The sequence below is a fragment of the Centruroides vittatus genome, unplaced genomic scaffold (assembly GCF_030686945.1).
Source record: "Centruroides vittatus isolate TY-2023 unplaced genomic scaffold, ASM3068694v2 contig_717, whole genome shotgun sequence".
In the NCBI taxonomy this organism is placed as follows: domain Eukaryota; kingdom Metazoa; phylum Arthropoda; class Arachnida; order Scorpiones; family Buthidae; genus Centruroides; species Centruroides vittatus.
Window position 1 is genome coordinate 3,470,223 of NW_027122456.1, and position 27,069 is coordinate 3,497,291.

The 27,069-nt window shown below is 27.6% G+C and overlaps 1 protein-coding gene across 2 annotated transcripts in view; it reads left to right on the forward strand.

Annotated features, from left to right (window-relative positions):
• The window catches only part of LOC136980698 (heterogeneous nuclear ribonucleoprotein L-like), a 66,225-nt gene that overhangs the window by 28,148 nt on the left and 11,008 nt on the right, over positions 1-27,069 (forward strand). The window contains exons 7-11 of one of the 2 annotated variants that reach the window (XM_067276884.1): positions 14,037-14,099; positions 17,026-17,179; positions 22,207-22,417; positions 22,719-22,840; positions 23,576-23,780. In XM_067276884.1, the coding sequence (XP_067132985.1) occupies positions 14,037-14,099; positions 17,026-17,179; positions 22,207-22,417; positions 22,719-22,840; positions 23,576-23,780 (755 nt within the window). The remainder of the gene's footprint in view (positions 1-14,036; positions 14,100-17,025; positions 17,180-22,206; positions 22,418-22,718; positions 22,841-23,575; positions 23,781-27,069) is intronic. The other variant, XM_067276885.1, reaches the window with a different exon arrangement.

Below are 27,069 nucleotides of genomic sequence, written 5' to 3' on the forward strand. Positions count from 1 at the left end.
TTCATATTTGTCCCACAACCTTGATGATCACTTTTCAATGCATCAATGTTTCTAACATATAGTGGGGATTAAAATGGAAAAAATTCAAACATCTAGCTGTTTACATAAATCATAAAGGCCTGGCAACAAAATATCCTTTGTCAGAGTCTTTATTTTTAATTACAGTATGTTTTGGTTTACTGAATAATATTGAATATTGCTTGTGTCTGATATACATCTGTTCACTGGCCCTTTGCTGCATTTGAGTTTGAGACCCTTGTATTAGAGAAATAAAAGTTGATTAGACCCTTGATTATCTTGAGATGGTAGCCACATTGAGCTGCAATGTTTAAGATAGTTTAATTCCTGAGCCCTAGATGTGTGAATAAATGCTTTTCTAACAAGGGCTCTGAAAGCTGCTAATTTAAATTGGAAGAGATTGTATGAAATCAATCCCTTCCAATTTGTGTTGGTTATAGCTTATTTATGATGATTTTTGAAAATGGAATAAGTGATATGTCAACAAAAGTATAAATAACACTTACGTTAAACCTGGTAATCAGAGTGGCTGTGTTGTAGGATAGCTAATGTTTTCGTGGCCCCTTCTGGGCTCTTCTGGCTTTTTGTGCAAGTACCATATTTTACAGACTATAAGACGCACTTTTTTCTTCGAAAAATTGCCTCCAAAATTCAGGTGCGTCTTATAGTCCATAGCGTCTTATAGGTGTTTTTTTAAAAAATTGCTTAAAAATTAAGGTGCATCTTGTAGTTTGTAAAATACGGTAATAAGCTGGACATTGAGAATTGAATATTTTCTTTTGAAAAGTTTATTATTTACACAAAAAGCCTGAAGAAGAGCCCAGAAGGGGCCTCGAAAACGTTAGCTATCTTATAACACAGCTACTCCGGTTACCAGGTTTAACATAAGTGTTATTTATATCTCATCCTGGTGTGTGGAGATGACCAATCAACAAAAGTACCTAATTGTTGTTAAGAGTAAAATTTAATTTTAGAAGATATGATATATTTACAGAAATAATAACAAAATTAATCATGTTTAAAAATAATTTCATTAATATTTAATATATTAAAATTTATAAATGCAATAAATTAAGATTGCATAAAACTAATCTGTACAAAACATAATGAATTATTTTTAGTTTTTTTTTGTTTATATAACACTAATATAAATTATATTACTAAATTTCCGTGTGTGTGAGAAACTAATACCCTTTAAATATAAAAGTTTTAGATATTAACATTTAGAAGTATTGTTAGGAATTAAATACTTAACACAGAATTAAATATAGTATTTAATATATTGCTAAATAATAATAATAGTAAAATCGGTATCAGTATTTTTAATGTATGTTTTCAAATTTTATTAAATATATATAAAATATCTCATGTGTTTAAAAATCATCACATATATAATACTGTATTTTATTCATTTTTAAATTTGAAAGTTTTAAATATATATATATATATGTTATGGACAAAGTGATTAATCGGGCATTATGAATAATAACTAAAAAGGGCATGCAGACTGATAAATATTGACTAACTTATCAAATTGACTGGTCATTATGAATACTGCTATCACCTAGTCGGGCAAAGTGATGATAAGTTGAGGAGTGATCATCCGGCATATGCTAGCCAATCGGCACTCAGTTGCATGTACGTATGGTGTTTAGTACCAAATTTTAAATTTGATTAAAAAAAACTCCACTAATAAGTGGAGTTTCATTTAGAAATATTTATTTTTTGTGAATTATTTCAAAGTACTATTAACTGATATTCTTCTGGTAACTTAGAAGTAACTTTCATTTTTGACACTCACTTTTTGTATCATTGACAAATATGCTGATTTTGTAAAAATTTGATTGTTATCATCTTTTTCTGCTATTAACTCGTTTAACCGGTTGTTGAAGCGATTATTCATATCACTTAATGATTCCTCCATGATCATTATTTTTGTCAAAGAAGGAAGATTAACTACTGTTCACATAAATTTAAAATTTGGTACAAAATGCAATATTCATGTGCAACTAAGATGTAAGTTCTGATTGGTTAGCGTATGTCGGATGATCACTCCTCAACATATTATCACTTTGCTTGACTAGGTGTGCTTGACTAGGTGTGCTTGACTAGGTGATAGCAGTATTCATAATGACCGGTCAATTTGATAAGTTAGTCAATATTTTATCAGACTACACGCCCTTTTTAGTCATTATTCATAATGCCCGTATTAATCACTTTGTCTATAACATATAATTTCTTATTATTAGTTTATTTGAATTAATACACAAACTTAAAATACATTATATTTTATCTTAAGTTTGATAAGTTTGATTAATTATTTCAATTATTACATTAAATAATTATGAAATATATTAAATATGAATAAAAATGAACAAAACATGCTTTTAAACAATATTTCTCTATATGTATTTTATTCCATTTACACTAATTAGTTAGTTTATACATTACATATAAAAAGTCACATATTTCATTAAAGTTTTTAAGCTTATTTTACATTTCATTTTTGTAATCATACTTATTTAATAGTTGCTTAGTATATTGTTTGTATTAATTATTATCTTTATGAACATATTTTTTGATTTAAAAATATCAGGAATATACATATTTTGTGTGTTTAATATCATCACTACAGTGTTCAATTTTATATCATACAATTGAATTTTTATGATATATTTAATCCTTTAGAAACACAAAATTTGTCTTAGTTATTCTTAATAATTTCATTATATTAAATTTATTTATAGAAATTTGAAATATTAAATTAATAAAAATATTGGAAATGATAAAAGAAAGAATATAAGCAAAACACTCTTATGAATGTTTCTCTGCAATAAGAATGTGTCCCAGAAAGGTCATGTCAGGCTTATACAGGCTGTTTCACAATGTTTTGATGATTTCAAAGTTGATTAACTCGTGTTAAAATCAAGTTACGGCGATGGCGGCACCCTCTATTAGTAGTGTGGACTGTTGACTTTTATCTCGTATAGGTTACTACATAGTATCATGGCGTACTGGTTGAAGCAACATCATGCATTTGTGGTAGAGTGCTATTTTCATGTCAGCGAATCTGTTGTGCATGTTCAACGTGAATTTTGTAAACATTTTAAGATTCAGCCGCGATGTCTAATTCCTGCTCATGGAATAATATTGAATATTAAAAAACTTCTGTGAAACTGCCGGTGCATTGAATCAAATGTCAACCGGCTGCAGGAAGACCGTACGAACTCCCGAGAACATCGAATGTGTGCATAGCAGTTTACAGAAAAGCCCTTGTCATTCCATAACCCCGCAAGACTTTTACCTATGGGGTTATTTGAAGGCGAGAGTGTACTCTGTCCAGTTAAAAAGCTTAGAACAATTAAGAGGTCAAATTTGAGATGAAATTTCCAGAATTCCTCCAGCAGTTACGAAAAATGTGTTCAAAAGCTGAGTGAAACACCTCGGTGTAGACACAAATGGTCATCATTTGTCCGATGTAGTATTTCATAAGTAAAATTGAATAAATTTTGTACGTTGTATAAAATTTTCAACTTTTTTTAGCAATTAGTTTGTGAGTTATTCAACTTTGAAATCATCAAAACATTGTGAAACACCCTGTATTTCTGGTTCCAAAAGATATGAAAGTTTGAAATTTCGCATATATTAATAGATCAAAAAATTCATTTTGAATGTTTTTGATAATTGAATCTTTGAACTTTTAACAATCAAATTGGTTATAACTTTAAAATTTTAAACTGTAGCCCATTATTTTTAAAGGAGTTTTAACATTGAATCTAATGGTACAATAAGTTATGAAATTGAACAAGCATTCAGAGTCATGTCTGAAAAATCTTATTTACTAATTTCTATCGTTTTATATTGACACAATGGAGTGATGTTTTTCAAAACACTTGGCATATTATTCATCTATTTATTTAGTTAGACTCAACATATGCACTAAATTCGTTTAAAAATCTCAGGATTGGATGATTTCATTAACTGTTTACAAAATTTAATAGATCGACAAATATAAATAATTACAAATAACCCAAAAACAACTTATCATAGCCCGAATTGCAACAGAAATAAACAGAAATTTTGAAAATCTTAATTAATGCCATCTATCATTAATTTCAAACATCATCCTCCATATTTATTAATCTTCTGATACAATACAAAACTTCCAATCTGAATATCCTGTCACTGTACAACTACAATATCTACACTTATTATGGTCGGTAAGTGATCAGTTATTTATGTACAGTAGACCCATTTAACACGGGTTCATATAACACAGATTCATATAACACGGTGAAAAAATTGTCATTGTGTTCATATAACACACTAAAAGAGACTCATATAACACAGTAAAACATCATCGCCAACACATGTCGCGACAGGATTGGTTGAATCTGGACCAATAGTGGACATTGCACAAACCGTTGAGTTTAAACGCGCAGTGGACCTACTAAAAACCATTTATTATTTAACGGCCATAAAAATTATATTTATATTAATGATGTCTCCAAAGTTCAGCGAATTTTTCACAGAAAAATAACTTATCAGGAAACACGCGCCCGCCATTTGATGAGCCGCTCCGCAACGAAAACAAGCTTAAGCAATGGCGTCGTCTAATGGTGCACACTCGATAAGTAATCCTACAATTTTTGTTTATAGCATAGTTTATATGGATTATTCCCAAAAAATTATATGTAATTTGGAAATGTTGAGTCAAATTAGTCTAGAATCAATTAATTTTATGGAAGAAAACCTTTCAAACAGCCATGGCCCCTAAACTGCACATGTGCTGGGCTGTGATTGGCTCATGTATTTAAGTGACTCGTACGACACAGAATTCATATAACACGGAATGTATGTACCGTGTTATAGGGGGGGTCTACTGTACTTACGAAAATCATGACAAGTAAAACAATGATTAACTAGGCTTTAAGTCAAAAGCTTAGAAAAATTTGCACCATCTGCTTTTTGTAATCAAATTATATGTACCGTCACACACTCTTTATTGCTTAGATTCAGGGGTAGAAATATGGGATTAAATAGGATTTTAAAATTTGCTGACAGACATAGTTTTCCTAGAAATGTTATTATAAAAGGCATAATTAATGCTTATATTAAAAGACAGTTTACTAATAACAGCAATGTAGAAACAATTGATAGTTACTTGTATTATTAAAAGCATTGCCAGCATCCTGAAACCTCTGAGTAAGAACTTTACCTATAGTAAAAAGAAATGTCAATGTTATGTAGATCTTACACTAAGATAAAATTCAAATAGATAAATTAGATGAAGCTAGAATTTACATAATTAAATTTATTAATAGGCATGAAATTTTACATTGTACAATTGTTCCACTATTTGGTCAATTTCCAAGAGGATAAAAGAACATTATGTTAATTTTTGTTCAAGTGTTAAAAACATTAGTTTGAAATTTTTTTATTGGTTAAATGATGACTTTACAAAGTTTTATCATAATTTAGTATATAAACACTTAAAAAGTATTTAATATTAATGATAAACTTTTTAAAGTTGCTATTGCATAGCTATGTCAAATATAATATATACATGAATGAACACATGAAAATATTGTCGATATTTGAATACTCCATGACTATTTTTACTGTATACTGATCTCGTATATCAGCAATAAATTTTGTGTAATTTTAAAGTAAGAATTTTTATAAAATTATAACTGTTGATGCTTAAAGTAAAATTATGTACTGTACATGTATAACTTACATGTATATAAATAATATATGCAGTATATATAATTAATTTCATTCTTTTTAAATTATTTTTAATGTATTTGTATAATTTAGTTATATATTTTAATATCTTGTTTTGATGTATAATCACATTTTTGATGAAGCTATATTTAATATTTTTTATTAAAAATATCAATGATTTTAGTATAGTTTAAATTATGAATTAAATCATTATTATTATTATAAATTTTTTTAAATTTTACAATTGATATTCTGTTTATAATTTTAGATAACTATTGAACTTTATAATGTAAAAAATCTTAATGACCATGTCATTATTTTTAATCTGCATAACGTCTTGGAAAATTGTTTATTATTATTGGTGCTTATTTAAATTTCTAATGATGCAGAATTAAATTTTAATATTTGGTTACCTTGTTTGATTTTATGAGCTGTATAACTTATGTAACCAACGTAAATTATGTAAATGTTTCGTTGAATTAGTAGAATATAAACAGAATTGCAGCTGATTTACATAATGTTAATTAAAGTATATTATATAAAATATTGATTAATTTAATAAAATGCTTTTTTAAAACACATACTCTATGAACAATATTTTATTATTGAATTTAATATTTTTTAATTTTAAAATACATATATTTATTCAGAATTAATTAATTAAATTCATGTGTTCAAATATTTTGTAATTTAAAACAATTTCAATTTACTCCAAATTTCATAACCTTTTTTGTTTTAAAAAAGTAGTGTGAAATCTAAAGGATTAAATAGATTGTGCAAATGTAAAAATGTGTAATTTCATTAATTTAAGTAATAAAACTGATTGTTATATAACATTTTTTTCATAATGTAGAAAGTTAAATATTAAGTAATTGTTCTTTTAAATTTACATATTTTGTGAGAAATGAATCATGGTCTAACATTAATTCTTTTTACCTCTGTGTTCTTATTGTGTATGTATTGTCTATTTGGACCTTATTTATTACTAGGACTTAGTCAAAAGTCAAAACAAAATATCTTTATTTTCAATAAGAACTCTTTTTGCTAATCAGAAACTTTACCAGTATAATAAGTCCTATTAATAAACAAGGTCCAAGTAGACAATATATACACAGACATGATTTAACATTTTTATATTTTAGTATATTTATACAGAAAATATATTTTAAAATTATTTGAAATATTTTAAAATCTACATAGTAACAATAATTAAAACTAATGTAGAAACTATAATTCATAAATATTTAATTCAGTTTATACTTTATGCCAGTGGTTCTTAACCAGTGTTCTGTGGAACAGAGGTGTTCCGCAAACCTGCCTCGAGTGTTCCACGAAAGAAAAGATTTAAAAGTTTTTATTCAAATTTATTTCCATTGCTATATTTGTAGACAATTCCATGTTTATATTTTATTCAATATATTAAGGTTTATTAGTTTATTGCTTCATTGTTTCCTGAGAACAGTAAACATGGAATTGCTGATCAATTTTTGAATATATTGATGCTAATGCTCCATGTAATAAAAAGTATAAGAATGGTTTTCTGCAGTCTCAGAAAGGTTCAGAACCACTGCTTTATACTGATTAAGATAAAACAAATTTTATTTGAAGACATGCACCAATACAGTAGTTAATCATAAATATTTTGCAAGCTTTGTTTAATGCAAGGTTTTGGAACATCTTATTTTTCTCAAATTATTATTAATGCAGTTCTCACAAATAATTTCACAGTAAATTATTTAACATTGATACGTAATCACTAATATCAAGCTACTATAGCAATTCTACATACTGTTTAAGTAGGATTACACATAAGAAATTGTGGATTGAAAATGCAGAATGGAAAGATTAGGTTTCTGACTGTGTAAACAAAAACAAATATGAAATAAGATGAAATACACATTGATTATAAGAACAGAATGACTACAAAGAAAAGAAATAATATAAACACTTCTCCTTACACAATTAAGACAACAAAGGCATCCTATTTCCTCTGCAGTTGTCTTCTAATTATATGACATTATGTTTAGGAGGAATAAAATCATCTGTGCCATCGTTGAGGGCCATCTCAGTATTGGCTTCACCAACCAGATTTTTTTGGCAGTAAAAGTTCAAGAATTCTGTTCAGAGAATGCATCTACATCTTCCTGCCCAGACTGTCATGTGGCTCAAATTACGAATTGGTATGCAATGTCTTATAAAATTTAGATTAAACTATTGAGAAATAAAAATATAATATGTATATTATATTTTTATTCAGAAAATAAATATTCATGGAGAAGTATAAAGTATTGGAATTCTGTTTAAAGTAAATAGCATAAATTTAAACTTATTACATAGGTTACTCTTTGATAAAATTTATTATTAAATAATCAATAATTTAACAAATCAACTAATTTAGAAAGATATATAATTTTTCTAAATTATTATATCAGAAAAAACTTTAAATATGTTAATTTATAATATAACATTAATTTTTGATGGTTTTGCTAACATCACTATAATATAAATGTTTGTAGAAGCATTTGATTTATAGGTAATTTTGTATTAGTATTAAATTATTATATTTCCTTTATAACTTTAATTCGTAAAAAACATATATGCAAATATTAAAAATTGTATACACCTTAGGATCTTTATTTGTTTAAAATTCTTATGCATTTTTAATAATTTATGATTTTCAAGCAAAACATGTAATTTAATAATAAAACTTTGGCATATTACTAAAATATTTGACTTCAAGATGTTTATATATGCAATTAAACTTCCAATAAGGCATAATATTAACTACATTATTCCATTTATTTTTATTATTAAATTATACTTTTGTTCTTTACAGTTTTTTCCCAAACAAACTATAAAAATTTAAAATATATATTTATATATGCAAGTATTGATAGAAAAGATAAATTTTATTCAGTGAGTAAAGTTGCAATGTTTCAAATATTGGAATTGTTAAATTTAAAATCATTTGTCAAAGTTAAATCATTTTTAATATACAGTATAACATATGAAGTTTTATTAGGAAAACTCAATTTAAAATTTACAATATAAAATACTAGAGGTTCTGCTCCTTATCACTTCTACTGGTTAACCCCAACATAATGCATTGTTTCCTGTTTCCTGATGCTGTTATACCTGTATTATTATTTATATTATTAATTTAAAAATTTAATAAAAATAGACAAGTGACAATCATTTAATGGATGATAAACTCAGGCATTGAGAGTCTTTGATATCTTATAATAGCTGAATATACTGTATTTACTCGCATATACGACAAGTTTTTTATTCATTTTTCACTGCTTCAAAAACCTAGGTCGTTCTATATGCACGAGTGAAGGATTCTTTGCGTTTTTGCAATAATTTTTGTCAACCGTCTTCACATTTTTTACTGGATGCTTGCTCTCTGGTATTTAAAAACAAAACTATTTTATCTGGGTCGTTTGAATTGTTTTTGTGTATTGTCAGGAGTAAAGGTGAATATCAATTCAAGGTGAATAAAAGGTGAATTCAATTTGGAATTCCAAAAACGGCTCACCAGTGGTCTGTTCCCTGAACAACGGGAGTTCGGTTGTGGGATTGCACCTCACCAGGACAGGCTGGCCATGTGGTGTTTTCTGGGTTTACTCCATATCTGTAATGCCTAAATAGAGGCCAGTTACCCTTAAAAAGACCCCCCCGGAAGGCATGACCCGAGGCTGATCGTCCAAGCATTGCCGTAACTTAACAAAGCAAACAAATGAAATTCCAAAATCACACAGGAGCCCAGTATAAGTTTTTATCTATTCCCACATGAAAACAGATGATTATTTGGAAACCAGAATTCAGAAAAAATCATAAGTGTAATTGACAGAGAGTGGATTAGACTGTTAAGAATTGGCAGAAAAGGTTTCTGATTGTGAAGCTTTACATGAACTATTGTTGATTTTACAAGATGTTTCCTTAAAGTTTAAAATGCTATTAATTTTTGCAGGACAATATGTGCATTTGATAACATTTTATTTGTGATTGAATGAAATAAACTTAGAATTCTATTAATATATTTAATTTTCTTTATTTTGATCTTTAAAGTCACACCTCGTCCTATATGCAAGATTGTCTTATACCCGAGTAAATATGGCATTTGACTTTTTCAATATTTCAGACTTTTCTGATAACTTAGCATCTGTTGAATGTAGTATTTCACATTTCTGTAAGAAGTCTACTTCTACTGAAATATTTTGTATGAATGAATCAGTCAGTCAGTCTGTCTAAAGTTAATATAACTTTATTACATTCAATTTTCTTAAAATAATTCAAATGAAATTAATTATAATATCAAATTATTCAATGTAAATTCTGTTAAAAATTTTTATTCAAATATTTTGTTACATGTTTCTCATTTTATTTGTTTTGTCACATAACAAATGAAATAAAATTTATTAATATAATTAGGTTTGGTCAAGAAATACGATTGCTTCTTTTTTCTAAAACTATTATTTTACATGCATCATTGACAAGGAGAGGTCAGATGTTAGGGTCTCTGATTCAAATGAAACTTGGTGAGCATTTAGCCCTAAACACAAACAGCTCCTTGTCCAAATAATAGGATCAACTTCTCAAGCATTTCTGAAAAATGAACCTTTTAAAATTGAGTATTTAGCTTATAAGTGTTTAAAAGTTTTTCTTTGCAGTGGAACAGTGATAGCTTAGTGGATAAGATTCTAGGTACTGGAGTTTGTTTTTTGTAATGTGTAACATAATTATTTTAATATTTTACTGTATCATTAGCATTATTATTACTATTATTATTATTAATGTTTAAAGCTTATAAAACAACCAAATTTTTTAATCTCTTATCATTTCCTGTTTAGCAGAAAACAAGTTTCTCTAGATTAAACTTTTATTTAATGACATAAAAGTGTCCTGTTTTGTTTGAACAAGGAACTGTTTGTGTTTAGGGCTACATGCTCACTAAGTTTTGTTTGAATTGGAGATCCAAATGTCTGACACACTCCTTGTGAGGTTTTTATAATATGAGAATCAACTTAGTCAAAATGAAAAAGTTAATAGGTTAATGAATATTAAATAAAGTAATGAAAATATATTTGAAACTAAAACTGTGCCTTTAGTCCCAATAGAATACAGTTTCAGAAATGAAAGAACTATTCAGAGTAACTGATGAAAATAAGCAGAAGATTCTTAATGTAAATTCCAAATTATGACATATATTTTTCTTATGCACCCAATAAATTCAAGTGAATATCAGTCTCCTATATAAATTTATTCTTGCATTGAAAGGTATTTATTTTGAAATGTGTGCTTGAATGTAATAAATTTAATTTGAAATGGAAAATGAATGCAATTTAAAAAATTAATGTGTGATATATATCTCAATGCTGATTATAAAAGACTGAAAGAATTAAGAATATTAAATAAAGATTTCTTCTTTGTGTTTGTTTTTTTCTTTAAATTTTACATTTTGAATAGGATGTGAATGACTAATTCATTTATATTACTAAGGCTTGTCAAAAGCATAAAAAGATTAAAAACATTTTTCATTTTTGATAATGAACATCCTATATATATTTAGGAACTATACATAGTAATATGATTGAAATAAGAATTAAAAGCCTAAAAAGCATTTTTTTTTAATTTGGAGGAAATGACTAGTATCTTGTATTATATGGCTGTTATGTATTGCTTTAATGAAACTAAACTGAAATCAAAACTTTTTATTTACTAGGGGAATAAGCTGAGGAAAATTGTGAGCTATAGATTGCTCCTTACAATACCTAAAACCAACCTATTTCTCCTTGACTGAATATGTGAATTTCCAATTGAAGATTTGGAGTTTGAGAATTTCATACATATTGTATGCTTATGTATCATTTAAGAAGAAATCCATTATGAAACAACATTTCTTCTATGAAGTATTTTAAAGCTAAAAGTGAAGGGAGAAAATAATCTTTAATAGCAGAAAATGATGGAATATAACTATAGAATTTCGCAGTGTTTTATGGACGTGTGTAGATTATTTTAATCTTTAAAAATATGCTTAAATGTCAGCAACTGCTGTACAGTCCTTATTTTTTCCAATCCTAATGTATGGATTAAAAATCTAATATTAATCATTAAAAAATAAAAGCAAAATTCAGTTACTAGTGAAAAATTTTTCAGGACTTTATTGGGGATAACAAGAGGACACTGAATCAAAAATGTTTTATGAAAGAAAAACTAAAAAAATGTAAATATAGAAAAAAATATTGTACAGAATTAAATGATTGTCATATAAAAACAATGAATAAATATAGCTTTCCAAGAATGATGTTAGAAATAGGAGTAGGAAAAAATGAGAAAATAGGTCAAAAAATGATGTAAGGAAATTGGAAAGATGGACAGAATGGAAGAATATCAGCTTTGGAATGATGATGATAGATATAAAAGAATGACTTATCCTGCAAAAGGTTGGAACAGAAGGAAGGGGATGATGATGATGAATATAACCAATAAAATAAAATCAAAATCTATGATGGTGATAGAGTTTTTGCAGTCATATAAAACTATTCTAGGAATTGTTGAGAAATTTTTTAAACACTATTTTGATTTTTTAAAGAAACTTTAATAATATTTAGGATTGATATTTGAATAGGGAAATTAGATATAATTACCGAATCAAAAATTCAGCATTCTTTAAATGCAATATTTTTTTCATTACAAATAAAATCTGCTTATTGTACTTACTTTCAGACATCTATACTGATAATGACTGACTGATGACAGAAAGAAAAGGTTGAATAAGTCTTACAATTAATGGAAATTCTGATTTTATTGAGTCTGATATTAAAATGATACAAACTATATTGTGAGCAGATGATTAAATTTAATCATTATTTGCTCAAGTACAGAAATCATTTAATACTTAAAACATTGATTAAGACTGATAGTGATAACTAGTAACTGATAATGATTACCAACTGTATGTTGAGGACTGTGGTGTAAAACAGCCTAAAACTTCTAATTTACCTGAAGCTAGTGATAATTATAATTGAAATTCTGATTAGTATAAGTGAAAATTTATAAATGTATTTTAACTTGCATGTTTTAAGATATGCTAGGTTTGATAACATTAAATAATTAATGATATCTATGATTATGATTACAATAGCAAATTCTGCTGTATAATATAGTTCAGTTTCAATTAAATCATACTGTCCCTATTAAAAGTCCACTGGACTTAAACTTTTTCAAAATATGGCTTCTATTAAGACCTTTATTTACTGTATATACAATATGGTATATCATTGAAATAATATAAAATAATGAATTTTAGAGCAAATTATTTTGTATACAGATATTTAATGAATATTACCATACTATGAAGAATATAAGAGATATGATATAAATTTAGAAAACTGGATGAATTATAAATAGTTTATAGGTATTAATAATAAAAAAATATGTCAAAATTATTACTACATTATACCCTATAAAACAGCAATGTGGAAAGGCTCTAGAAAAGCCATTTTAAATAATTATAGTTTTTCAACCTTATTGAATTCAATTATTTCAGTTTCCACATTGTTTGATAAGGAGAGGATCTAAAACTGAGAGAAACTTTAGACACTTGTGTACTGTTGAATGTAAGATTTCAACCAAGAAGTAATTTTGGACTTCTAAATTAATGAGAAAGTCAAAAGAGGATGACTGTTTTATATAAAAAATAAAAATTGAATCAGTTAATAAAAAGAACATAGCTCTTGTATATAAAAAAATTAATGACTTATTATTTCAATAATGTATTTATATTTACTAAATTGCAGTTATTAGTATATATTATTCTATATTTGAGTAATTTTATCCTTTTGATATATATATATATTTTTTTTTTAAAAAAGAGGCTTTTTAGTCAATTTTTAGTTAATTATTTATTACATTAATATTGATTTCATTACAAATATTAAGCTTGAATGAAAGCTTCTGAGTAAATGTATTTAGATAGTTTTTGAATATAAAAAAAAAATTTTTTTAATTTTGTGCTTGAATTCAATTTTTTAACTGAATCTTCTGAAAAATAAAATTTATATATTTTGAAAATATAATTTTTGTTAAACTTTATCCTTTTTCTATAAATACTATTCATTTTAGTTGAACAGATTTGATGATTTGCTTTTACCATTTCTGATAAATTGAAAACATAATTTATTAATTTAATTGAAGTTTGAAAATATTTGAAGGTTTTCTGTTTTGTTCTGAATACTGTTTATGTATTTGGAAAATGTATAACTTTTTCACTTTTTTCAATATAATAGGTAAAATGAGTGATAGACCTGCTTTATTGCAAGAACCTAGAGGTTATGGGTCACCACCTTATCGTAAGTTATTTAGTTAAACTTTCTAAATATATTACTTTCTTATTTATAAAAGGCTAAGAATTATCTATTTTATTGCAAATGTATTAAAATCCAAGATACTTTTTTTCCACATATCTACCAAATTTATCAGTAGACGTTTTTGAATATTGAGTAAGCAGCTTTACTTTTTGAATTCTGTTATGTCTATTGCTAATCTATACTAGCATTTAAACAATAAATTAATTTAATAACTTTTTTATATTAGTCATACTTACTTTAATATGTTTTTATAGCAAATTAATTATTATACAACAACTTTTTTCAGACATAACTTTTATAAAAAAAATAAGTGTCACATTAACTCTAAAAATTGTGATTTTTAGAGTTAATGTTTTATATATTGATTCTAAATTATTTTAATTAATGAAAATCAGAGTTTTTAGATAAGCTAACAGGGTGAGACAAAAATCTGGACTGTGTTTAAAGCATCATAACTTTTGAACTCAAAAAGATGATTTTAAAATCTTTATTCCAAAAATTACATCATGTAAAGTTTTTAAACATTTTTACTAAAAACTTTACATGCTTTATAGCATGTAAAGTTTTTAAACATTTTTGAGTCAGTTCAGGAAAATGGCTTTAAAAGCAGACATATTAAGAGAGAGCATTGTACAAATGTATAAAAATAAAGCAAACCACTCAAAAAAGAATTGGTGGTGGAGCATTTTTTAGCTGAAAACCATAACAATTCAACTGTACATAATATAGTTATGAATTCTAAAACCAAAGAGCATTGTGACAAATGTTTGACAATAAAGATGCAGTTAGCGAGGTGGAGGTAGCTAAGAGGTTTAATTGTCATCAAACATACATAGGTAAGACACTTAAGAAGATGGGCATAAAGAAAAGGAAGAGAAGGCTGCCAGAGTACACTGCTGAAAAAATTGGTGAAATCGAAACACAATGAAGATGGCTGGTAACTATTTTGGAAACAAAATGTTCATTTTGTATCCAAAATTTGAATAAGAAGTACTTTTCTCTCTTCAGCAGCAAATGCAAGCAATGAAAATCAAGTACCTCCTGAAGAGAAGTACAAATTTAAGAAGAAATATGAAACAAAAATCATGTTGTACATTGTCATTTCATCAGCAGGTGTTTGAAAGGCATTTTTTAAACAGGGATCCCTTACAATTAATTGATGCTGACATGTATCAAAATGAATGTCTAAAGATAATTCTAATCCCTTTTCTTAACAAGCATCATCAAAATGACTATTTTATCTTTTGGCATGACAAAGCTTCGTCTCACTATCCAAATTTGACCAAGGAGTGCACTTCAAAGCCAAAAACATTCCTTTTGTACCCAAAGAACATAATTTGTCAAATTGCCACGATACTGGCCAATTGAGGATTTCTTTGGATATTTGGCACAAATAATATAAAAGAAAGGTTGGTGAGTAAAAAATACTACACAACTGATCTGAAGTATTAGACTTTCACTTAAAAAATTGACACGGAAGCTTTCCAAAGGCATTGAGTCTATCAAAACAAACTTATGGCACATCGCTGTCCGTGGGCCATGTGATTGCGTTCATTAATTCTATACTATAAAACAAGACTGAAGAAAGGGTTAAAAATAATTTAATTTTAGAAACATATTGAGTAGTAATGGGTTTTTTAAAATAATAAATTAATAAACTAGAAATGTGAAGAAGATTATATTTTGTCATTTTTTTATGCATGTTTAACACAAAATTCAATCAATAAAAAAAGAAACAGATTATTTAGTAAAAAGTTAAGATTAACATAAATTTTAATAATGAATTATTTAGTAATGGTAAAACTGGAACAATTTCAAAAATTTAGTTTGTTTATAATTTAACAACTATAGAATAAATTAAATATATAAAAAATTTCAGTATATTTCATTAAAAAAATAGAGTAAAAATAAGATATTGTAAAGTAATGGTAACAATTTTATTTCAATTAACATTAGATTTAGAATGCCACTGTTTGATTTTAGATTTCTAAAAATAAAGGTTGCAAGCTGAAATCAGGTTTCACGAATACGGTTTCATGACTTAATAAGTAATTTGAAGATTAATTTATTTAGAATAAAATAAATCTTAATAAACATTTATATATAATTATTGGAAAGAATATTTATAAATTTGACTATTTGAGAAGTGAAAATGAATATTAATGTCGAGAACATTATTGCTATGTTCAGTAGATTCAATCATCATACAATATTTATAAAACTCTCCAAATATATGCCTACAGTTTGTAAATGCTGAGTAAGAATTTGCTTATGATGATAAATAAAATTTAAAGTAGAATTTTGTTGAAATCTTGAAAAATTTCAGATATTTGCTTTAAAATATTTTTAATTAGCTCTAATGGTCCACATTTTGTAGTGTTACTAATTATTTTTTGTCATTGTACCCGTAAAGTTATTTTACTTTTTGCTTCTCTTAATAAAACTGTAGTGGAAAAAAATCTTTATAAATAATTTTATAATATGACAACCTTCAAAAAGTCATTAAATTATTAAATTGTGTTTCATTTACTGAAGAAGCCTCCGTGTTTGAAAAGTTGAAAGTACTCTAATAAATTTTGTGATATATTTTTTCTTTAAACATTATTCAATGTATTCACTGGATGGTGTTTATTCTTTCTTTGTTAATTTGATGATTCATTGAAATTTTAAAATGTTCTTATTAGAATGCTACATTTAATGAGAAATTTTTATTGGTTAGGTGTTACATAAATTTTAATAATCATCAATTAGAAATTTTTAAAGATACTATATGAGCAGTTGATAACTTAATGGAATGTAATTCTGTTTATTATTTTCATTGAGAAAATTTCATCTTATAATCACTTAAAAATTAACATCATCAAAGAAAAAATATTTTTTTTTCTAACAGAATATTTATTTAATGTAGGAGATGGAGCTCCTAGAGGGCCACCAGCATATCCAGAGAGAGAACCATATGATAGTTATGGTTCACGTCCAGTGCATGGATATGGAAATGATTATGGTCCTCCTCCAAGGCCTCAGACTCGTTATGGTAGTCCACTTCCAGATAGATACGGAAGGTAAATAAAAAATAATTATTATTTTCATATTTATTAGTTATTTTAATTTTTAATATATAAACTGCTGAATAGCTAAGAGGCTATTAGATTCATGCAAAACCAAATTCTTTCATTTGAGCTTATTTTCATCTTTATTTTATCTACATAATGAACGAATTTCTAAAGCAATATCAAAATTAATTCATCTACAATTTCAAAAAAATCAAGCAACAAGTTGCTTAACTTTCCCAGCAACATTTGATGGTGCCATCTGTTGTTATATTTTATTTTAAAAACTTTTTGTAGTTTTAACTGTTATAAAATGACATAAAGCTTAACTTTGAGGGTAGGAATGAGTTCTATAAAAAAATTGTAAATGCTAATAACAAGTAAAATTGTCATTAAGTCTAACCCTGCTCGAGATACACACAACCCCCTTTATCTTCCTACCCCCACAACCTTTAATCACAAACTTAATAGCATCAATCCCCTACTAAATAAACCCTCCTATAAAATTCAGAAATTTTCAACAAAAACAACAGGAATTATTAAGCTTCAAAGAGGGTGAACAAAATCATTCCCCCCTTCACACATACAGAAAAAAACCCCAAATTATTTTGCATTTATCAATGTTTCAAAGTATCCTGAGCCCAAAAATTAAAAATCTTGGAGAGGTAATTTTTTAACCAATTGTTGTACTTAACCTCTATTACATGACAGCTGGGAAAGTAAAAATAAAATTTTATATAATTTTCTATACAGTCATCTAAATAATTACTACTACTACTTCAGGAACTGTTTATTGTTTGTTCATAAAACATTTTATTATTATTTTAGGTCATTGTCAATATCTACATCAGAACAGTTTATTTTAGAACACCAAATATTCTAAGAATGCAAGATAATTTAAACTATAACTATCATTATTAGAATAGAATTTTTAAAATTTGTACATATATATAAACATCTCTAAGTTCAATGGTTATCATATTAAATTGGCAATGTTACTGCTACTATTAATAATTAAGAACTGAGTAATTTGGCCTAGAGATAGGGGTTAAGAGCCATGTCTTAGTTTTTGTGTATACAGTATACTGTATTGAACAAAATGGTTATGTGGCCTGCACTCATCATTCTTTCAGTTATCTGGCCCACTGTAAAAAAGTTTGGTGACCTCTGGTCTAGATGCATTGCCAGTTCCTTTGTTCCTTTGTCTAATCCTTTGCTTCCAAACATATTTAATTTAGATGTAAGCAATTATTTATTGTGACAATGTCAGAATTTTTAATCATATTTTTAATATATTTAATTTAAAAAATATGCTCTCTACCTCAAATTAGTACTATAATGTCTTCACCCTATCATGTATTAACTGCTTTCAGGGAAAAAGTTTTGAATTGAAATAACGTGACTTCTGGTTTGCATCGGAAGTTCATATATAGTTAATTGGGGCCTTCTGTCCCTAAGGTTTCCTTACCAGTCTTGGATTTCATCTATCTAACTTTTTATTCTTGAGATTAAGGAACAGACAACAGTGGGAATTTATAGGTCTTTAATTTTTTCAAATTGCAGCCCAATAACCATACTAATTACTCATGCCAACTGGGGATGACTCAGTGCCCATGGCCTATAATCATCACCATGGAAGTCAGCTGGCTATTGCTTTACACAGGTATATATACTGTATTTTTGCAGAATGACTAGCATGCCACATAAAAGTGGAGGAGACCAGCATGCCATTAAACTGTGACTAAAAAATAAAATTAATCAGATGTAAGAAAATTAGTCGTTAATTAAATGTCAAAAAAAACATTCTTCTTATTACAATAAAATAATAACATTATAATTTGACTGACTTAAAATCAGGAAGAGTTTTTGTTTACAGTGCAATAAAACAATTAATGGCTTATTGACATTAGTAGTAAGTTAGTCAATATGAGCTACACTGACCATCCACCCTGATTTTAAAAATAACACCTTTCTCTCAAATTTCATACAAAGGGGATGTTAATTGGTGTAGAAGTCCAGATAATTTACTGCCAATTTCTGAAATTTAATATGCTTATATGAGAATACGGGTGAGAGAATACCTTCTAGTCATCGGGACGTTAAGACCCACTCACTTTGTCGGTGGATGGCATTCAGGAGGGTCTTTGCTTTGAGTGGGGAGATCCATGAGTAAGTTCTGATCATTGCATTTTCTGATGTTCGTATAAACCAAATGAACAGACAAATTGGTTAACAAGTAACAATAAGAATTTAATGGAGATTATATATATATATATATGAACTACAAAGAAAATAATCTAAAAACTAGGTACACCTCTAAAATACAGAGAGAGTATTTACAATGGGATCTAAATAATAATACCTCTGATCTGATTGATACAGTGTGTACAGTACCTTTGGATATGGAAACAGATGGGTTGGAGGTAGTTAAGGAGCCAGAACTGTACTTTGTTCTCCTTATGGTGGAGTTTCTTTCCTGGCTGTCCATTTCTATGGCCATCTGTTTCTTTTATGGCAGTTTCTTACTATCGTTGTTGGCCCTGAGATCGTGATTTCTCTCTTTTTTATTCAAAATTCCCTTCCAGTTGGGGTTTGGGATTTGAATCATCTGATGGGATATTCTTCCTGACTCATCTGAACAGATGTTTGTTGGAGATGTGTGATAACAGCTCTCCAAAGAAAGTTTTACTTCCCTTTCCCATGAAATTGATAGAAATTGACATCAATTTAATACTTTACAAAAATTTCTTACTAAAATAAAACTATTTTGTCTCTGGACTTTCACACTTATTTTTGCATTTTTATATTGAATTACAATAAAATAAAAGTAAAAAAAATGCACTTTAGTCATCCCATGAGTATTTTACTTCGTTAGAAAGAAAACAAATGAAAAAATTAAACATATAATCATAGGTTTTAATGTAATGTAGACAGTTTCAGTTTTAGAATAAAAACTCATTTGTTTTTTAATGTGCCCTCTAGACAGGGACTATAATGTCACTTAAACTGGCATGTTGGCATTCTCCTGGGATAAACCAGCTAGCCAGTTTTTACCATACAGAAATATCTGATTTCATGGTCTTTCCTGGATAGATCGGCATGCCTATCATTCTTTCTGCTATATATGCTATATATATATAACCATATTATTTAATTATTAATAGTAACACTAATATAGTCCAATTTAATCCAGCAATTGTTTGGCTTTAAAATTTTGTTGTATTACTACTTTGTAGTATAAGTAAACAACTCTTATTCTTCTTATTCTACTCCTTTACTCAATGAATCTAATCACTTCTAACATAATCTAGAAAAAAAAGTATTTGCTATTGATTAATATATGCAAAGTCTGTGCCATACTGCATACATTAGTTTTATTTATAATACTTCGTTACTTACTTAAAATTAAAATACAGTGGTGCCTCATATAACGTACTTAATCCGTTCCAGGTGCACGTCCGTTAAGTGAAACGTCTGTTATACGAAACGCATTTTCCCATAGAAATACATGTTAAAACATCTAATTCGTTCCGCAGCATAAAATAACCGTACTGTATCATAAAAAATGAACATGGGGTGCGTTCTTTTATTCCTCCGCGTAACTCTACGTGAGCGACATCCGTTTAAAAATTCCTGCGGAATGCGTTCTTAAATTCCGGTGGGAGTGCGCGCCGTCGAATGGCAAAAACGGTCGCTCGTAGCAGTAGTTTACGGTGGAAAGCAACATGGCATCCTCCATGGCTCAGATAGTTTCGTTTCCGGGTCCATTACGTGGTTTTATGAAAATTTAGAGATTGTGAAAGCGCGAGTTAGCGCACGTGGTGACGTAAGTGTCTTTATGAATTTTTTTTCGAGGCTATTTTGAATACTCTTTCAACAAATAATCCATTTTATGGTTAAATTTTACAATTGGGACCCTTCTTTTGCCTTTTAAAGCTCATAGTTTAGAATTATAGATTCCTCCATCATGATATTATCGATATTGCGGGCGCCGCCATCTTTCTTTCTTTCACGGTCGTTCCTAAATGCCTACAAACAGCAGTGCACTCCCGTAGTAGCGAAGACGCATTAAAGAACGCACCCATGGAGCAGTCGCCAATTATGCCGGAAAGTCCGTTGTTTGCAGCCAGTTCGTTGCTCGAGTCACGTAACTGCCAAACAGAAAGTCCGTTGTTCGCAGCGTCCGTTATTCGAGGCATACGTTATACGAGGCACCACTATATAAACTTATTCTAATAATGGTGGAATTTCATTATTTCTTTCTCTTAACAGCATAGCATTATTCCATTATTTTAACATTAGTTCTAAATTTCATTGTTTGAGCATAGTAGAAGGAACATAAGTTTTAGGATTTCTAAAAGTTTCAAGATGCTTTTTAATTCTTGTTTTTTGTAAATCTAAATATGGAACGGATAAAAAGTTGGCTGTGTTTGTATCTGAAAGAAGATTCAAACGTTCAGACCTACCATATAAATCCCTGGTTTCTCTTGACTGTTCTACAGTGTTTATCTTTCTCAGTTATATCCATAACTGTGGAATTTTCTGTTAACTGTGCAATATTTTGAACCTTTTGCTATTGATTTTATTATATTAGAAAAGGCTTTATCCTTAATGATGATTCTTTTTTCTGTTTTAGCTGTATTTCTTTTATTTACTCTTCACTAACTTTAATATGATTTATAATTCTATTACTCCCCTTGGGAAACCATGCCATTTTGCTAGTTCAAAAACATTTATGTAAAAATTAAATGATGAAAATTAAAGGTTTAATTTCTCAAAGAAAATTGTGAAAAAGTAATAGAAATCATTTCATCAGATGGATTGAATAATATCAGTTTATTTTTAAATGATTAAAATATATTAAAATATTTAAGTTAATTTTAATTGTTAAATAAACAATGATGATTTTTATATGTATGTATTTTATAAATATTTAAAAAAATATACAAACAGTTTTATAATTAAAAATTATGCATTGTTTTTTGTTTTATCATACTGTTTAAAACTTTTAATAAATAAAATTATGTACTTTACAATAGGTATGAGAGAGAGATTTATGATGGTAGAGTTGATGGTCCTCCACCACCTGGACCACCAAGCCGTGGACCATTATATGGACCTGGACCAGCTCCTGGAGGTCCTGGTGGACCTCAACAAGGGTCTGTTGTAATGATTTATGGTCTAGCTCCAGATAAAATTAATGCAGACAGACTTTTTAATTTGTTTTGTCTCTATGGAAATGTTGTTCGAGTAAGTAGTATCAAAGTAATTATTAAAAATTCTTTATATACTCTGGAAAATTAATATTTTTAAGAAAATATAAATTATTAACAAATCTCGAAATATCTTATAAATCTGGACATTAGTAATTACTATGGACAATATTAATGTTACATGGGTGACCCTACCAGGAGCAGATGCTCCAACTGACTTAGGTCTGTGGTTTACCAGAATTACTCAGCTCTCTCACCACATCAAGGTGGTAACTGGCAAGAGTTGTTATTATTTAACATTTTTATTATAAATTTATGTTAATTTAAAATACTTGTAGGTGAAGTTTTTGAAAAGTAAAGAAGGCTGTGCCATGATACAAATGGGTGATCCATTATCTGTAGAAAGAACTATTGCCAATTTGAATGGTGTTAAATTTTTTGGTTCAAAAATACAATTGGGGTAAGTTATTTAAATTTAAAATATTTTTTTCTTTAATATAGTTCTGTCTATTAATTTGTTATTTTGTAATTTTTTATAATTTTGTTTTATTAATCGGATTATTTATTATCTGTATAATAGCATTAAAAGAGCTCAGCAATTAAACAACTATAATAGAACACCTTAATTTTGCTGAGAAACATATATTTTAATCACAAACGTTTTCAACCTGATTAACAGGTCATCCTCAGATCTACAAAACGATAATGGAACATAAACGTTCCATGTATAGAATATAAATATTTAAATCAAAATTTAGAACAAGAATTTAAAAAATATACCATAGAAACGGAATAAAACATAAAATTAAAATATATAAGAGAATAAATAAAAATAAAGATAAAGTAAAAAAATTATAACTAATAGTTTTCCAATAACTAATTCTAGCATGAGTTTTCAGTGAACTTTTTAATCATGTATTTCCACGCCGACGACAGGCTCTCAGCATCCCTCGCATTCAAACATCCTTCCCGTAGTCTACTCTTATATATTTGCAATGTGATGTTTAAATTGGCTTTTTTCTTTTTCTTCAAAATTGATATGGTTTTGTTTGTTTAATGTTATATTTTTCAGTTTTCCTACGTTAAATGATATAATAGTTTAATAATTTTAAATATATGCAATAAGCTATTAATAAAATTTAATGAATTATTAAATACATTTTTAATTATTAAAATATATAATAATTTATTTTAGCTATTCTAAACAAGCATTTTTAAATGATGTTCAGCAACCATTTAGTCTTCCTGATGGTAGTCCATCTTTTAAAGATTTTATGGGTAATCGCAATAATCGTTTTACAAATCCAGAATCTGCTGGTAAAAATAGAATTCAGCCACCCTCCAAAATATTGCATTTTTTTAATGCCCCATATGGCATAAAGGAAGAGGAACTGAAAAAAGTAAGTAAAAGTTTTCTAATGTTAAATTTAAGATAAATGTTAATAATATAATTTTTTTAATATAGCTAGTATTTATTAAAATCTTTTGATAAAATATATAGTTATTTTAAATTTGACTGCTGCTATAAAAACAGAAATAATAATAAAAGTAGCAATGCATTCTGACAAGTCTTGAAAATACCAAGTAGTTATCAGTGAAAATAAAAGATTTGATTGATACTCGTTTAATATTAAATTCATATTTTTGAAAAGGCATATTTTAAAGACATATATTTGAAAAGGCATTATTTATATCAAAAACAAAGTAATCCCTTTCTTCTAAGAAAGTGATTACTTTGTTTTTGATGTTATTGTGGATGTTAGGCTCAAAGACCGAAATCGCTCATTGAGCAAAAAAAACGACCACAATGCATTGTGGCTAATTCAAAATGGCTACAAAGTGAAATTTGTGTCATGGCTTTCATGATATTTGACCATAACACATTGTGGTGATTAAGAAAATGCATAATGTGTTCTGAACGTTAGCTGATGCAACCACAACAGAGGATCATACAACGCACAGTGGTTTGTAACTTTAAAATATGGATTCTAGCCTCGAAACATTTTTTTTACTGCTTTTAATGCCGAACAACATTAGTTTTACAAGTTTTCCTAGAAATTTAATTTTCATACTTAAAAAAATGAAAGAAAAATGTATGGAGAAAAATACACATTTGTTTCTTTTGTTTTGGTAAAAAACAAAAGAAACAAATTTGTAATTTTGCTAAAGGTCTAACTACTTGCAGGTGCTTGATATACTATACACAATGAAATAAAAATCAGCTGCTAAAGTTAAAAACCACTGTGTGACGGATTTATTATGGTTAAAAGCCACCACACGTTCTTGATAACTAATAACAAGGTGATGATGAGAAAATAAAACTTTTTTTTTCATTATGATTTATTTATCTTCAATCATCTTATATAAGTAGGTAACAAAATTATTCATCACATACAGAAATGTAACTTTGTTACTTTTCAACATTTAATCATTCGTGAAAATCTGTTGCAGTGCTTGAGATGTCGACATTTTCTAACAACTAATTTACTAAAAATAATTACTTTGTCGGGAACTTTTATTAATAAATCAGTCATTTTTATGAGAATCGAGAATGTTGCAGAGTTATTTTCTCTGATTGTTTTCAAACGGATTATTGACAAAAACCGAGGTACCACTGTACACCTATGTACTTAGCATCAATCTGCATTATTTCTTTAGCTTCCGTTGTCCTATCCTAAAACCCTCCAGTTATAGGGAAAAACAGAATGGTTTTAGGCTAAAACTTTTTCCAGCAAAACTTGTGGTGCAATGAGTAATAAGACCACTGAACACAGGGTAGTTTTACTGTAGATTTATCCTAAATATAAGACTGAAAAATTACTCTGTGAAGTTTGAAATTACTCTAGAAAAGGGTAATTACCCTAGAAATGGCAGCACTGATCAAGAATGACCACAATACAAACTCCGCAAGTGTTTACAATGCGCCCGTTGACAAGTTACAACCTATCCTTTGTATCATGGTTGCATCAACTAATGTTCAGGACGCATTATGGCTTAATCATCACAATGTGTTGTGGTCAAATATCATAAAAGCCATGATGCGAAATTTGTGGTGGCCGTTTTTTTCGCTCAATGAGCAATTTCGGTCTTTGAGCCTAACATGGACATAAACAAAATATCAGTCAACAGTGACAATATGCAAAATTAAACTTGATCAAATATTTTACTTACTGAACATAAATCACTTCATAATTATTATACTGAACTGAAAATGATTAATTATTGATTTGATTATTTAAATTAAAGAAAATGGATTATATCCTATATTCTGTTTTTCCTCCATATAAAAATTAGTATTTATGAGAATTTTGATATCATTGATTAAATATTTAGTTAATCAAAATAATATTTCTAAAAGCTTTTAAAGTGAAACAGATTGAAAAATTACTAAACATTTTTTGTTGCAGTTAAAAGTTGCTTCTAATTAATTTGAAAATAAGAGTGAATATTTTTTATTATTTTTGCATCCATTTTCATTTCTCATCAATTTTTTAGTCAAACTTCACTCTGTTAGCATAAATAAATTTATGTATTTCTTGTTAATATTTTGCAAAGATGATTTTAGTTGGGTTCACCTGCAAAAATATTCATGAATATTTTTGCAGGTAAGGGTGATTTATAACACATCCAGTGATCAGTAATACGTAATAATGTGTAACATAATATAAAGCAATCATACTTAATTATGTAAAAAGTGGAAATAAAAACATATCTTTAAACATTATATGTACCATACAAATAACATGACATACAATATACAAAGTGAAACTTGAACTAATTGAAGCTAACCTGGAAGTGCTAAAACATTTGGATTTTCATGAGCTGAAATGGAATATTGGAATTTAAACAGTATACTATTAAACATTTATTAACTGTATTTAAACAGTATACAGTTTCTATGGATCAAATATTTTTTAATGATTGAAAATGTTAGCTTTTTTATTTAACGATTGTATCAGTTTAGGTATATATAATAATGTGAATTTTGTAAAATCAAAATATTCTTACTTGTACAATGCAATGTGTTTAACAATCATCAGTTTTTTAAGAAATTCCAGTTATTAGCCTCAGCAATGGTTAGTTTATAAAGTAAACATGTTTGACATCAGTCAGAATAATTAATAGAGCTGTGAAACCAATTAACTGCAACAATTGTTTTACAAAAATATAAAAAAAGACTTAATCTGTATTTTTACACTCAAAACAAAAAATTTAGATGCTCTAGGTCAGTGTTTTCTAATTTAATTGAACTACAGAACCATTAATAGATAGAATTCTTGCATATAAAGTTAAAATGAAGGCTTTGATAATTGGTTAGCCAAGGCAGTAATGGCATAACCTGCTACTTTACTGGATCATGGTTGAAGGCAAAATTGGTTCAGAAATTTTCATTAGACTCAATTCCTTGCCACCTGGTTGCCCCTATTTAGTTATACTTAATATTTTTATATTATGATTGATTGATTTTATATTTATACAAGTTCTTACATTTTTTCCCCTCTACTACTTGATTGCATTAAAATAGTATCAAAGAATATGTAAATGATGCAAATAATAGAATTTTTCTCTTAATATTTAAAAAGTACTTTTTATAAGTTTAATGCACAGTTTGGAATTTTAAATGTTTTTGAATTATTAGACTCCATGAAATAAATGTCCAATACTTTTACATTGAGAAGTTAATATTTT